A 14,766-nucleotide genomic window follows, 5' to 3' on the forward strand; every position below is an offset into this window, starting at 1 on the left:
TTGTGTCTCCCCCATACCCATACCTCTGTATCCCCAGATCTTCATGAAGTATGGACGGCAGCGGTGGAAGCTGCGAGGGCGCATCGAGGTGAACAGCAAGCAGGTGTGGGACAGCGAGGAAATGGTTTTCTTGCCCCTCGTCACTGAGTTCCTCTCCATCAAGGTATAGTGCTTAAAAGGACAGGGATGGGCTGGGTCAGCTATCCCCCTGCATCACAGAGTCATTTAGGTCAGAAAATACCTCTGTGATCATCAAGTCCAACTGTTTACTCAGATCTGCCAATCCCACCATTAAACTGTGTCCCCAAGTGCCACATCCACATGTTTTTTGAACATTTTGAGGGATGGTGATTCCACCACTTTGCAGGGCTTCCTTCCAGCACCTCACCTAAACATCACCCTCACTGGACCATGGTTTCATTTTCTCCTCCCCTTCCTCTCCTCCTTCAGGTGACGGAGCTAAAGAGCCTGGCCAACCACGTTGTGGTGGGCAATGTGTCCTGTGAGACCAAGGACCTCTTTGCAGCTCTGCCCCAGGTAGTGGCTGTGGATATCAATGACCTGGGCACCCTCAAACTCAGCCTGGAGGTGACCTGGAAGTGAGTACCTTAGCAGGCATTGCTGGTGGCAGATGGCAGTGCAGGGAATGCCCAGCAAGAGATGATCTGCCCCAGGCTGTCTCCCATCCCAAAACTGGGCTGTAATTATAGAAAGCCAGAGCTGGTCTGGAGGGAGTCCTGGTGTCTTGAGATCCCCTGGGCTGGTGCATACTCCTCACCTCCCTGCTGTCCTCCCCAGCCCCTTCGACAAGGACGACCAGCCCTCGGCAGCCAGCACTGTCAACAAGGCTTCCACGGTGAACAAGAGGTTCTCCACCTACAACCAGAGTCCGCCTGACACGCCGTCCCTGCGGGAACAGGCATTCTATGTAAGTGTGCACCAGGCAGGGCTGCTCAGGAGACATGGCCAGTGGAGGGGTCCACACAGGGATATGCCTAGGCAACGTCTCAGAGTGTGGCACAGCTCAGGGATGGGTAGGCAGCTCCTTCCTCTCCAGCCCTCCCACCAGGACTCCCCAGTACCGGCACCTGCTCCTCCCTCCCACATTCACAGCTCCTCTTCTCTCTGCCCAAGAGCCCGGAGCGGGCAGCTGACAAGCGTGGTTGGTCCTTGCTGGACATCTTTCGGGAGACACTCTTCGAGAAGCTGTCTCAGAGCTGCTCCTGCGGCGATGTCTCCTCGGCCGAGCTCGGGAGATGGCCGCAGCAGGGCCGCGTAAGTGCGGGGCTGGAGCAGGCCAGTAGCTTAGCCCAGCGCTGTGGCCATCCCGCAGTAGCTGTAGCCACTCCTTGTCTCCTACTCACTATCCCTCGCTGATGCCTGAAGGCCTGATTCTGCCAGGCTGGGTCTGGCTGATCCTGCAGAGCTAGTCCCCAAGCTAGGGGAGCCTGGGTTCACCCCCGTGCAAGAGCTGGGCACTAGTGAGTAGGCAGCTTCTCTGTGTCCCCATGCTGGTGGCATTGGTGTGGTACTGGTGATGGTGCTGGTGAGATGGTGCTGGTATGGCACTGGTTATGCTGTCATGGTGCTGGTGTGACTAATATGGAATTGGTGTGGCATCGTGGCCAGTGCTGTCCCCACCAGCCAGTGCTGGAGCTGTTGCTGTCCCTGCAGCCATGGTGGTTGGTGTCCTTAGCTCCATGTGTTGCATCCCACTGTGCTAGGGGACTGCTGGCACCCCATGGCTCCAGGACATATGGGGCTGTTCATGGGGAGCTGGATTGCCTGTTGGCATTGGGTGGGATGCAGAGCTGGAATCTGCCAGGTGTTTGCTGACCATCCTGCTGTGTCAGCAGAGCCATGGCAGCCTCAGTGCCCTCCAGCTCAGGTTGATCCTGCCCCTTCTTGACACACAGACAACTGGAGGACATGGGGCAGCAGGAGAAGGGTCTCAGTTGACACCGTTCTCTCCCTCTCCAGAACATGCTGCGACGCCAAGAGGAGCTGGAGAATGGCACAGCCTGGTCCATCTCCTCTGAGTCCTCAGATGACTCCTCCAGCCCCCAGTTGTCCAGCAGTGCCCGCCATGCCACACACAAGCCCATCGTGCAGCCTGAGGTGCAGGCCTCCGCCCCCGCCATCGAGATCTCCTTCTCCCAGCAGCCAGAGGAGGCTGACGCCATGCTTGGGGCCAGTGGCAGCAGCGTCCCCTCTGCCAGGAGCCAGCCGGAGGAGACAAGCAGCCGTAAGAAGGAGACAGTGGCCAATGGGCATGTGCCCTACTCCCGGACTCTGAGCCACATCAGTGAGGCCAGTGTGGATGCCACAATGGAGGTCAAGACTGTGGAGAGCTCTTGGGAGCCTGCGCCCAGCACGGAGGACACAGGGATGGGCGAGCAAGATGCACATCCTCTCCCTGCTGCTGCGGTGGCAGCTGCTGTGGCAGGGCAGGACAGGGCCACTGATGCCAAGCCTCGTGCCTCTGTGGCGTGGGCCACCTCCTGTGAAGAGGAGGCTGGCAGTGCAGAGCCAGTGCAGAGCCAGGTGCCAGCACAGAGTGACTATGGCACCAGGATCCCCACAGCACTGGCACAAGCCTCTGCAGAAGAGAGGCCCATCCCAGCCCCAACACTGCCCACCAGCATCCCCGAGGTGCCACGGGGGAAGATGGTGGATTCAGGTCTGGAGGAGGCAATTGGCCTCCTGGGCTCAGCTCTGGATGACTATCGAGGACAGTTCCCAGAGCTGCAGCCCCTCGAACGGGAGCTCAAACGTCTGGAGGAGATGCTGCTGGTGAGGGGCTCCCAGCTGTGTCATGGGGTGAGGGTGACAGGGTCATCCTGGCTGGCAGTGCCTGGGGATGATGGGGACAGGGTACCGTGGTGGCAGTGCTCAGAGCCAATGGAGACAAGACCATTCCTGCTGGCAGTGCCCAGGGGCGGTGGGGATGGGGCCATCCCTGATGGCACAGCCTGGTAATGTGGATGGCAGGGCTGTCTTGGCTGGTGAGCCAGGATTCAACTCCACCATGCCTTCCTCCACAGCAGAAGCAAGGTGTCTTCCTCAGCCGGGCCTCCAGCATCAGCCTGACAGTGGAGCACGCACTGGAGAGCTTCAGCTTCCTCAACACCTCTGACATGGAGGACTCGGAGGGCTCTGAGGAGGATCCTCTCCAAGATGAGAGGTGCACAGTGGGGCTCGTGGCGTGGGGCATAGGGCAGGAGATGGCCTTGGGGCAGTTGGAATGGGGGATGTTCAAGGGTGTCCAAGCATATTTAGACCTGTTCATCACAGCTTAGGGAAGGTCCTGGTCAATAACCAGCAGTACATCGTCCTTCTGGTGGCACAGTGTCACCCTGCAGCTCTCCATAAGGGATGGGCTGGAGGCAGTCCCTGTGCCCCTGGGACTTGTCCTCTGCCCTGTGGGTGGGTAAGGGCCAGGTCCAGGTGTCCTGTGCTGATCCACCACCTTGATCTCTCCCTGGCTTGCAGGAGGGCTGGCAGACCCCTGCGCAGCACCAGGGCCCCCAGCGCTAGCGAGATGGGGGCAGATGACACCGGAATGTGCAGTGGTTCTGAGGCCAGCACTGACCCCATGAGCACTGGCAATGAGTTCCTGGATAAGGCTCTGGTGCTTCACCTCAACAACTGCAACCGCCTGCTGCTGGTGAGGACCAGGGTGGGATATGGCAGCAGGGGACATCATGGGGTGGGCTGCATGTATCCCCTTGAAGGGGGTCTTGCTGCAGTCTGGAGGCTGTGATGTGGGTAGTGAGCTCCATCCCTTAAGTCCCTGATTTGTCTGTGCCTTGCAGAAACTGGGCACCTTTGGGCCCCTGCGGTGCCAGGAGATGTATGCCCTGGACAGGCTGCTGCGGGAGTCGCAGGTGCTGGAGATCGTGTGCCAGCTGACAGAGGAGCGTGCAGGAGCAGCCAGCTCGGCCGCTGATGGTAAAGAAACACAGCTGAGGGTGCCCTCTGTGCCAGCCTGGAGGCTGTGTGAAGCCTGCGTCCCCTCGTGGGCATTGCTGGGCATCGAGAGACCATGCCAGACAGAGGGCAGGAGTCACCCACCTGCTGCCATGGCCTTGGGGATGTCTGACAATGCCTGTCCCCACAGTGGTGCAGTTCTCGACACGGAAGGAGGGCGTGCTGCCCCTTTGGGACCTCTGTGTGGAAGCGCCCAACATCTACACCTGCCCCGTGGAGCGGTTCCTGCAGGTGCTCAGTGCCCAGTATGCAGCTCCCATCAGTGAGCAGCACTCTGGTTTGGCTGATGCTGGTGAGTGGGTTCCCAGGGGTACTCAGGGAGTTGCTACCCTCACTTAGTGACTATGAGTGGGAGGGTATGGGAGCCAGGAGCTCCACAGAGGGGTCACCATGGCTGCTGCAGACTGTGATCCTGATTCTTTCCCACAGTGTGTGTGAAACTGGTGGAGGACGTGCTGAATCGACGCCTGCCACGGCGGCCTAGCAGCGCCCAAAGTGAGCAGGTCACCATCTTCCAGTACTGGAGCCACTTTGAGTCACTTGGTGCCCTGGTGCTTGACACCTACATGATGGAGCTGGCAGAGGAAGGTGGGTGTCCTCCCACCCTCCTTAAGTCCTGGGATGGGGTGCCAGAGAATCACCATAGTGATTGATCAACCTGCAGCAGTGCCATGACTATTCTGAGACATCACCCAGAGCCTCAGCCATCCTTGGGGTGGGCAAGTCCGTCTGATCAGAGTGCAGCCCAGTCCCATGATGCCTTCCCATATCCTTGCTGTAGGTCCCCAGTGTCTTGTGGAGCAATTCCATGCATTGGCACCTTGTGTGGGGCCCCCTCTGCCCAGCACGGGTCCAAGGTGCCCGGGGATGGGTGGCAGGGGTGTGGGGGCAGTGCCATGTGACTCCCCACACCTTGGATGGCTTCCCACAGCGCTGCTGGCACAGAACCTCAACTCAGATGACCAGGATGTGGTGCTGCGTGCCCTGAAGCGCATGCCCGAGGGCCGCCTGAAGAAGGAGGGACTGAAGGCGCTGAGCCTGCTCCTCGTGGAGGGCAACAGCAAGGTGGTGAGCGCCGTGTCAGCCCAGCTCCGCAGCCTGGCAGAAAACCCCCGCTTCCGCCAACGGGTACGTGCTGGGCAAACCAGGGATGATGTGGGCTGGTGTCACAGCCCCTGGGGTGCTGCCCCTGCTCTGCTGCAGATGGTGGCACTGACTCCCCCCATCTCCCCCAGGCCCTCGTGTGCTTCCTGGAGCAGCTGGAGGATGAGGAGGTGCAGACACGTGTGGCAGGGTGTGCGGCGCTGGGCTGCTTGAAGGTGAGGGATGTGGGGAGGAGGCAGCAGGGCTGCATGTTCCAGGTGAAGAGGAAACCAATGTGGCCAGTGACTCTGGACACACCTGCACAGCCTCCTGCTCTTGGGAGAGAAGAGCTGGGGATGCCCCAAATGTGCTGTAGCAGCAGGCAGGGGCAGAGAAAGAAGGAAAATGAGGAGGAAAAGAAAGAGCATGAGGGGCTTTTCTGCACCATGGGGCTGCAGTGCCCTGTGCTACCTTCCCCATCTGACTGTGTTCCTGCTCCAGCCCTGACAGCCAAAACTCATCTCCTTGTCCCTTCTGCAGGCCAAGGAGAGCATCGAGCAGCTGGTTTACCTGTGCCAAACCGACAAAGAGCCTGTGCGGGAGGCAGCCAAGCAGAGCCTGATGCTGTGTGGTGAGTGTCCCGTTGCTTCTCTGCTTGCTCCCCACCCACAGCATCCCAAGTGGCATCTCCTGGTGCCAGCAGTGCCCACGGGAGATGGGGCTCCATGGCTACCCCACGCACTCTGGTTCACCATGCCCCGAGCTCTGCCAGGCAAGAGCAAGCTGGCAGCGAAGGCCAGGCATCCTGTAGTCACAGCACTAAGCCTGGTTGTTATTTATTATTTGCTAGATGGCCCTGAGAGAACCATCTGAGTGTGTTTCTAGGCCTCCAGATCGCGGCAGCTGCTGCACAGGTTGGGACACGTGAGCTGTCCTCGTACCCCTTGTCCCTGCTCCGGCCGCTTTGCTCACGAATGTCTCTGTCTTAGAGCCTGTCAGCCATGTCACGTTTTGGAGTCTGTGTGTCTTGGTTGTTGATAGTGCACATCCCACTGGCACCCTGACACATGTAGATGCCTTGTGTCCTATGTCCCAGCAGATTGTCCATGTCACCATCTCTTGCTGGGGATGGCCGCTGCGGGCAGATTTGCAGGAAAAGAGCTCAGAGTGAGCCTGTAGCATGGATGTGTGCATCCCTGTGTGTGCCTGGGGGTTCTGAGGGAGCCCTTGCCACCCCCATGCCAGTGCATGCAGATGTGCACAGCTGTTGGAGCCTTCAGAGCTGGCACAGCAAGGTACCAGTGCTCAGGGGAGCACTGGTACCTTGGCCCCAAGTGGGGCTCTCCACAAGCCAACACTCCTGCAGCCCAAACATGGGTTATCTCTGCCCCACGTGGGCAGCTGAGAACAGGATTTGCAGCCTCTGAATCAGGAGCTCTGGGGAGTTTTTGATCCAGATCCCAGCTGGGACATGCCCTGGGTACACTATAGAGAACAAGAGAGGTTTCCATGCTGTGGCCATAGCACGAAGGCTCAGCTCTACCAGGTGTTAGGCATGTTTCCCTGGACAGGCCAGGGATGAGCAGGGGGCAGAACTTGTGCAGTTTGTATCACTGACTGTGGCATGTACTTGCAGGGGAAGACGGTAAATCAGCTCACCGGCGACTGGAGGAGACCCTGGATAGCCTCCCGCGCATCTTTGCACCAGCCAGCATGGCCAGTACAGCTTTCTGAGACCCACGCACACCCACCTGCCATCCCTGAGGGCAAAGGCACTGCTGGGCCACCCGGGCTTGCACGGGCTGGGGACCCGGCAGCTCCCGCTCTCGGCAGCACACCACAGTATTACCCCGCCTGCCGGCAGCTCGCCACGGCCGCACACTGCCTTACGGAGCACCGCTTCCCTGTCCCCGCCACCGGCCCCACGGGGGCCACCTCTGCGCCACTGGGCAGGGGGCTCGCTGCACATCCCACCCTCTGATCGCTATTTAAAGTACCCAGGGAGCCCACCCTTCCTGCCCCCCTCGTCCACTACAGCTGCCAGGACCGGGGTGGCGGGGAGAGGCACCGGATTTCTCTGCCTCCTCTTGCCTTCCTCTTGCTCGAGGGCATGCGCCCTGTCCCGGAAGGACCTGCACTTTGGAAACCTCGATGTTTCTTTCCAGGAGCTGCCAGGGCCATGGGGACTGCTGCCCTCTGCCACCTGGAGTCCCCAGGACTTAAATAAAATGAAATATGAGATATTAATATATTCTGCTGGCGTTTCTTCTTTCCAGCTCCACGTGCTCCTGTCCCTCCCTGGCTTGTGGCTGTAGGGAATGTAGTGAGATGTGGCCTCAGCCCAGAGCCTTTCCTGGCCTGTTGGGAAGTGCTGTGGAGGGCAGGGGCAGGAGGAGCGATAGAGGGACAGACAGACGGATGGACAGAAGCTGCCACCATTTTTTTTTGTTTGTTTTGTTTTATTTTATTTTTTATTTACAGATTTTTGCAGAAAAACAAAAGCAAAAAATTCTTTTCTATAATGTCTCTATAAATCTATATATAATGTAATTACAGAGAATGACTAATTTTGATTTTAAAGCAGAAATAAAAACCTTTAAAGAGTGTCAGTGTTGCTGTAAGGGTGTTTCTTTGGCCCCAGTGCCCTGGGACAGGGCAACTTGTGTGTCAGCATAGCTGCCTGGAGGGTGACAGAGGATGTAATGGGAAATAATTGTGATTTTTGGCCCTGCAATTCAGCCAAATGTTGCCAAAATTTGGCTGCTGGGCATGAGATGTATCACGCAAGATGAGGACCACCGAAACTAGGGCGATCCCAGGAATGGAAACAGCCGTGTGTGTATGCAGGAGTGTGTATGTGTGTAAATCCACATGTTCCCCTACTCCAGCTGCTGTTGGCTATCTATGCCCTGACTTCCAGTTTGGACCAGTAAGGACCTATGTCCAGCACTGGAAGCAGATTGCAGCTGCTGTGGTGGCCAGGCTATGTTCACAAATGTCCCCACACCGGATGGGTGTGACAGGGAATGCTAAACCACCCTGTGAGCTGCTCTGCCTCACTGGCTGTGCCTTGTCCCAGGATATCCGCTGTCCCCACCTTACTCTGTGAGGGACACACCACTGGGTTGGGAGGGAGGCTGCTCTCTGTGACCTCTCTTGCTGCCCATCTCTCACCACCTTTCCTGAGGCTGGAGGTTTTTTGGAGGTTTTTGTGCCCCTCCTGTCCAGCTCCTCAGCACCAAAGAGCTGTTGGATTGTTGGAAGCTTACTGGGAAGGAAGCACTGTTTCCTCTGGCTCTCCCAGGAACTTTGCCCTTGATGGCTGTGACAGCATGGTGCAGCAGAGCAGGGTGGGGGCCACCTCCCTGACACATGTAACATGTTTGGTTCTCACTGCTTTGATTAAATTTCCTGAGTTCAGTGGCCTTGGCAGAATGTGGTTGGTGACACGGAGCCTTCCGCTCCACCAAGGAGGAGGTGGCATCAGGCCACAAAGTGTACGGCAGAGTGTTGGGTCTTGTGCCATCTCCTGATTGGGCTGGGCAGAAAGGGGGGATCCTGGATATTTCTGCCAGCATCATGAAGTAGGGCTGCTGGGGCCCTTGCTCCTACACCCTGCATGGAATCACTGTGGGGCTGGGGGCTACCAGAACTGCTCCCCCTCTCTCTGTGTCCCTGTGGTGTCACTGGTGTTTTTTTTTAAGCTTGTATTATTTGCCTTCCTCTTCTCAAACCTTGCCCTTCTGCTGGTTTAAATCCCTGAATATCCACCATGATGGTGCACCTGGGGAAGAATAACTCCATGGACCAGTACCTAATGGAGGCCAAGCTGCTGGGAAACAGCTCTGCAGAGAAGGACACCAGGGAGTCTTGGTGGACAAGAAGCTGTCTCTTAGCCAGCAGTGTGCCCTGGGGACCAAGAAAGCCAGCCACTGGTATCCTGGGATGCATTAGGAAGAGCATTGGCAGCAGGTCAAGAGAGCTGATCCTGCCCCTCCAGCTCTACTGAGGTCACATCTGGAGTGCTGTGTCCAGTTCTGGGCTCCTCAGTACAAGAGAAACATGGAGTTCTTGGAGCAGATCCAACAGAGAGATACGAAGATGATTAAGGAATAGGAACATCTCTCTTACAAGGAAAGACTGAGTGAGCTGGAGCTGTTTAGCCTCAAGAAGTTATGACTGAAAGGGGACCTCATCAATGTCTGTCAGTATCTGCAGGGAGGGTGCCAGAGGATGGATCAGGCTCTGTTCAGTGGTGCCCAGCAACAGGACAAGAGGCAATGGGCAGAAACTAATGCACACACGAAGTTCCACATGAAAATGAGGAAGAACTTCACTGTGTGAGCGACCACATAAACAAACAGGTTGCCCAGAGACAGTGTGGAGTCTCCCTCACTGGAGGTATTAAAAAATCATCTGGACACAATCCTGTCCAATGCCCTCTAGGATGACCATACTTGAGCAGAGAGGTTGGACCAGATGACCATAGTGGCTCCTTCCAACTTTACCATTCTGTGATTCTTTACCTCCTTGCAGGTATTAATAGACATGGATAAGAATCCCTCTCCCAAGCCTTCATTTTTCCAGCTCTCATGACAGCTGTTCCAATCCCTTAATCATCTTAGTGGCCCGTATGGTCCTGGGAGGGGAATAGTTTAGAGGAGCAAAGATGCTCCCAAAGGCAGCAGAGGCAGGGACATCCCCCCAGTCCTGCCAACCATGTGTGCCAGAGCAGGGGCACTGCCATCACCAGCAGAGCTGGGGATCTATAGTCCCCAGGCCAAGCAAGGCCATCCATCAGTGCTTCCCAGGGTTTCTAAGCACATACCAAGAGGTTACAGCCTTCACTTCCTTCTTCCTCACTGTAGCAGAGCTTTTTGGGGCTGGCTCAGGCAGAATGTAGCATGTTGTGGTGCATGTGGTCCCATCTGGGACCCTCAGCATAACCATTTCTGGATGCAGTTTTATCTGCAGATGGGACTGCAGGGAGGGGTAACCAGGGGATGCTGCTGCATCACTTCTCCCTTAGCCTTCTTCCACCTGCTTTGGGGGCTGGATGAGCTCCAGGAGGGGAGCACAGTGCTTTTCCCAAAGCACTGCCTCACACTGTCAGCTTTAGGCAGCAAGAGATGAGGGATGTAGGTCCCAGCTAGCACATGCAGCTGCAGACAAGAGTCCAGCCCTCTCACACACTTGGTTTGGTTTCTTTTCCCTTTTCAATACCTGCTGGAAAAAAAACAGCCCAGTGCCCCAGTGGCCAAAGCCATGAATTTAATTCACTCACCTACCTGGGTGTTCTCCTTGCCCTGCCAAAACCTTGTCCCCTCCCTGCAGCACAATTCCACTTTCCAATATAAGCTACACCTTGACTGTAGAGATCAGGGCAGGAAAGCAGACTTCTCTGTCAGGGTAGGCAGGGAGCTGCAGACCACGACAAAATGCTCCTGGAATTGCAAGGAATAATCCCATTATTTATGTGGCTTTAAGAACATGTGGGAAAAAAAACCCTCAAACAGATTAATTTAGGAATCTATTGCCCAACCCCTTGCTGTGAATGGGTCTGCACTGGCACTGCCAAAGACCTCTGCCCTATGGACACCACCAGGTCACCTGTAGTTGCAGGACTGCCATTTTCACAGGACCAAACTTCAAACAAAAGGTCTTGATTTTTGGACCTCTCAGCTTCATGGGTGAACTCCCTGGGAGCCACTTTCACAGCACACAGGGACAGACACAGCAGTGCAGAGCACGTTTTGCGGCAGCATTTGTTATTTCAAAGGAGACAGTGTGCCAGCACCACGTTTGTCAGCCAAATCTGTGTCAGCACTTAAAACATCCCCCTCCCGTACGGACGTGCTTGTGCTCAGCAGCTACTTGCTTTTCTTGTAGGAGCTGCAGCCCGTGGGAGGGTGTCTGTGTCACAGTTACATTATCCATGTGCTCTGGCTTGGAAAGATGTTCCTTTTCCCTGCTTACTGCTGGTTTTGCTTTTTGGTTTTTTTTTTAAATTTTAATTGGAAAGGTGCATATGGATTCAGTACTCTGCAGTATCGCTTTTTACCTGCCAGTCTCGGGAAAGTGGCCTGAGGTGCCCCTGAAGATCATCAGCACAACATTCCCTCCTCTTGCACAGCATCCAGGCTGGTACAGCTGCCCTGGTTTGACACCAAGAGCAGTCACCAGCCAGAATGACCCCAAGGAGACACTTTGTGGCACCACAAGCTCCCATCAGCCCTTGTGTTAGGAATCACTTAAATCTTGATGTGAAGTAATTTTTGGGGGTTGTAGTTTATGACTCTCTGTTCTGACCAATCTTAAAGTTGGACCTCCCACCTTTTTCCAGCCTTGTGGGAAATCATGTTTCCAAGGTGCTCACTGGGGCGCTTACAGATGATTGGAACAGCTAAGCAGCCTGAGCTGAACCACAGCAAAGCAACAGCCTCCTCGTGAGCACTGACGTGTTCCTTGCAGGGCTGTCAGGCACATCTGTATGGGCTTGTTCTCCGAGGACCACTCCTCGGGCAACAGCTGGGGCCTTGTTTCATAGAAACCAAATGGTGCTCCAGGCAGCCTACAAAATTTAACTCAATGCTCTCAAGCTCGACTACAGTCTTTTTTAGAGCTGCCTTAGAGTGGTGACTCCTGAGGGATTGTGAAGGTGATGGAAATGCAGAGTTGGAATGAGGAGGGTGAGCCCACCTGGGGCCTCAGCAAGGTGGACAGGAGCTCCTCGGCTTCAGTTCTTCCCATTCTGCTCGTGGGCAAGGTGTCTCTGGGAAAGGCCTCGCTCAGACAAATTTTCTAGAAAGAGCGTCTGCCTCTGGGTGTCTAATTTGGACAGGCTCATAGATTGATACCCAGGAACACTCACAGTAGGACTGAAGCTGGGGATTTAAACTCCCTGCAAATCAGCTCAAAAGCGCCTCCAAGTGAGGAAACACAGGATCAGTAGGGCAGACCCCCAGCGCTCGCTGGTGGATGGTCCGGGACACTTCTGGCAGGAGAAGTCTACGAATAGGTGCTTGCCAGGAAAAAAACTTCTGCTTCCTAAGCAGCGACATTCCTGCTAGAAAGATGCAGCCATTTGCCATAGCATGGCTCAAACAAAAGGCAAGAGGGATCATTAGCAACCATTCACACCCTGCCCTGGGTGAGTATTTAAAGCAGTGTAAGAGGCAGTTTTACACACAGCTACTGCTCCTCTCCATTTTGATTCGTGCCTGAGCTAAATTTTGAGCTTAAAGCAGGATTCATGGCTACAGATGAAAGATATGCCATTCTCCCAAAAATTACAGCATGAGAATTGATGGCTTGACAGCTTAGAATGTATGTGATTTTTAAAAACCTCACACTACAGAAATGTTCTGAGCAGATTCTTCGCACTGTGCTGACTTAATTTCCTTCTACACCAACTCATCTAGTGGCTAAAAGGAAGGCCATGGATGTGTTTTGGCTTTATTTTTATTTTAGCAAAGCTTTTGATTGTCTAACACTGGACTCAAAGATCCTTGTGAGGTTCCTTCAAATTCAGATTCAAATCTCTCATGCAGTGAAGACCCTGGTGCTCACCGTTGTGGGCTACACCATCGCCCCTCATAATTAATGGCCACTTTTTACCATTGCTCTGCAGATAATTTATTTCTCCTTCAGCCAAGGCTGCATCCACACAGCTCATCCCCTCTGCCCCCTCGGCAAGCTGCCAATGCCCCACTGAAACGGGCTAATGGACTTGGGCTAATGGACTTATCTCACTGTCATGATCCTGAGAAGGAAACTTGTTCTGGGTTGTCAACAACCCCTAAAGGAGTATGGGCACTCAGAACACAGCCCACGGTGCTCTGCTGCTTTGCAAGGACTTGAGAGAGCTTAGGCTTAGGCAGGAGAAACCCGTAAAGCCGGGTCAGAGCCTGATCTCACTCTCAGCCCAACTCCCCTGGCAGTGGGACCCTTCTCCCCACAGCACAGCTCAGCAAGTCATCACCATTATTCATAACAGGATTTAAGGGCACAGTTTACACATGCTAATGTATGCTAATGTTTTCCTGATGGGTTTATCACTTGTTAAGCAGGTTGTAGTAAAGCCTAGGCTGTTGAACAGCTTTTACTCCAACCTGCAGTGATATCTCAAGAGGAACAAATTTGAGGAAAGATTTTTAACATGGATTTAACAGCCTTAAAACTCTTTCATTCTATCACCACAGGTTTGTGTTGAAGTTTTTTTTACATTTAGACTTCGCTGAATTCCTGACCTCCAGGGACTGATAGAGGAGGGGAGTAAAACGAACAAAAAAATGCAGCTTCCTTCCACTGCATCTTATTTTTAAACTATTAATATTTTAACCCATTACTCTTGCTCCATTTCACAGGGATTTGTGGTAAGAAAATACCAAGAGGATGCAGCATGAGCTCATAGAATTCTCCTCTCCTCAGCTTGCCTGTCAATCAGCTCTGGGTCTGCTACAACACTGCTGGAGATGAGAAAATATGTTAAACCCAGAAGATTCAGCAGCTCAGGGAATGGCAGAAAATGAAAGACAGGCAAGCCCCTGTGTATTCTCACATAAATTCATGCATCTCACCGAAGGTGCCGTGGCTCTTTTCACCTTTTGGGGACATGTTGTGGACAGAAAACACCGTGGTGTCTGACTTCTGATGGAAATCAACCTTGCTGACTTTCCCAGAAGCTACCTACTAAACACCTGGCAGCACATCTACCATTCCTGCTGTACTGAAGCTGAGTGGAGCTGGTTTGTCCTACTCGATTATGAGCTTGGCAAGCCCAAGGTCCTTAAAAACACCAGGCAAACACCATCTTAAACCACAGAATTGTAAAATCCTAGGTTCTCCTGAGTTAGAAAGGATCCACAAGGAAAATCAAGTCCAAATCTTGGTCCTGCACAGGACATCCCCATGAATCACACCACATGCCTGATGTTGTCCAAATGCTTCTTGAATTCTGTCAGGCCTGGTGCTGTGCCTAGGGAGCCTGTTCCAGTACCTGGCCACCCTCTGGGTAAAGAACCTCTTCCTAATACCCAACCTAACTCCCCGTGACACTGTTCCATACTGTTCCCTCAGGTTCTGTCGCTGGTCACAGACAGCAGCCACCAGTGCTGCCCCTCAAGAAGAAACTGAAGCCCACAATGCTCTCAGTATCCTCTTTTCCAGGCTGAACAAGATGAGTGCCCTCAGCCACTACTCGCATGGCTTCCCCTCTACACCCTAATTCGAGTCACTTGTTGGTATTTACAAAACTTTTCTGCTGATTAATTAATGATTGTACTGACTCCTCTTCCAGCTTAAGGAAAGTTTGGGTCTTTCAACCAGGCCAAATCCCCCCTCAGCACAGAGGAAGGACTTTCTCTGTGGCCTTATTCTCCTGAGGAGCTTCTTCCCACGGAGCTGAGGCACAGCCTCCTGCTTTGAAAGTTTTGCAGAGGTGAAGGGGTCAGTTTTTGATAAGGTACAGGGAGAAGTTTTAGATGAGGAAAAGCGGGCAGTTTTGGCTGAGATGAAGAGGGAAGTTCCAGCTGAGCAGGGGCGTGCAGAGCAGAGACTGCCTGCCGTTGTCCGAATCTCGGGGCAGCACTAACACAGCAGCTCCCCTCACGCCGCCCCGCCGGGCGCGCACGTTGCCCTGAGGGGAGGGTGGGGCGCTGCCTCCGGCCCCCCGCCGCCGCCCGCCCCTCGGCG

General features: G+C 54.4%; 2 protein-coding genes across 12 annotated transcripts in view; one reads left to right on the top strand and one right to left on the bottom strand.

Moving 5' to 3' along the window:
- Positions 1-7,682, top strand: part of RIPOR1 (RHO family interacting cell polarization regulator 1) — a 32,389-nt gene extending 24,707 nt beyond the window's left edge. For 7 of the 11 annotated variants that reach the window (XM_033517154.1, XM_015639585.3, XM_015639580.1 and 4 more), the window contains 14 exons: positions 38-163; positions 451-599; positions 799-928; positions 1,135-1,275; positions 1,981-2,793; positions 3,045-3,184; positions 3,493-3,667; positions 3,816-3,951; positions 4,121-4,282; positions 4,420-4,578; positions 4,922-5,118; positions 5,226-5,309; positions 5,614-5,704; positions 6,710-7,060. In XM_033517154.1, coding sequence (XP_033373045.1) covers positions 38-163; positions 451-599; positions 799-928; positions 1,135-1,275; positions 1,981-2,793; positions 3,045-3,184; positions 3,493-3,667; positions 3,816-3,951; positions 4,121-4,282; positions 4,420-4,578; positions 4,922-5,118; positions 5,226-5,309; positions 5,614-5,704; positions 6,710-6,807 — 2,601 coding nt within the window. In that variant the 3' untranslated portion in view covers positions 6,808-7,060. Of the gene's footprint in view, positions 1-37; positions 164-450; positions 600-798; positions 929-1,134; positions 1,276-1,980; positions 2,794-3,044; positions 3,185-3,492; positions 3,668-3,815; positions 3,952-4,120; positions 4,283-4,419; positions 4,579-4,921; positions 5,119-5,225; positions 5,310-5,613; positions 5,705-5,923; positions 5,988-6,709 lie in introns of all 11 variants that reach the window. The other 4 variants (XM_015639581.1, XM_015639582.1, XM_015639579.2 and 1 more) reach the window with 3 other exon arrangements.
- The window catches only part of LOC107209709 (C-factor-like), a 136,335-nt gene that overhangs the window by 40,013 nt on the left and 81,556 nt on the right, over positions 1-14,766 (bottom strand). The gene's annotated exons all lie outside the window — the stretch shown is intronic.

The sequence above is a fragment of the Parus major genome, chromosome 11, assembly GCF_001522545.3.
Source record: "Parus major isolate Abel chromosome 11, Parus_major1.1, whole genome shotgun sequence".
In the NCBI taxonomy this organism is placed as follows: domain Eukaryota; kingdom Metazoa; phylum Chordata; class Aves; order Passeriformes; family Paridae; genus Parus; species Parus major.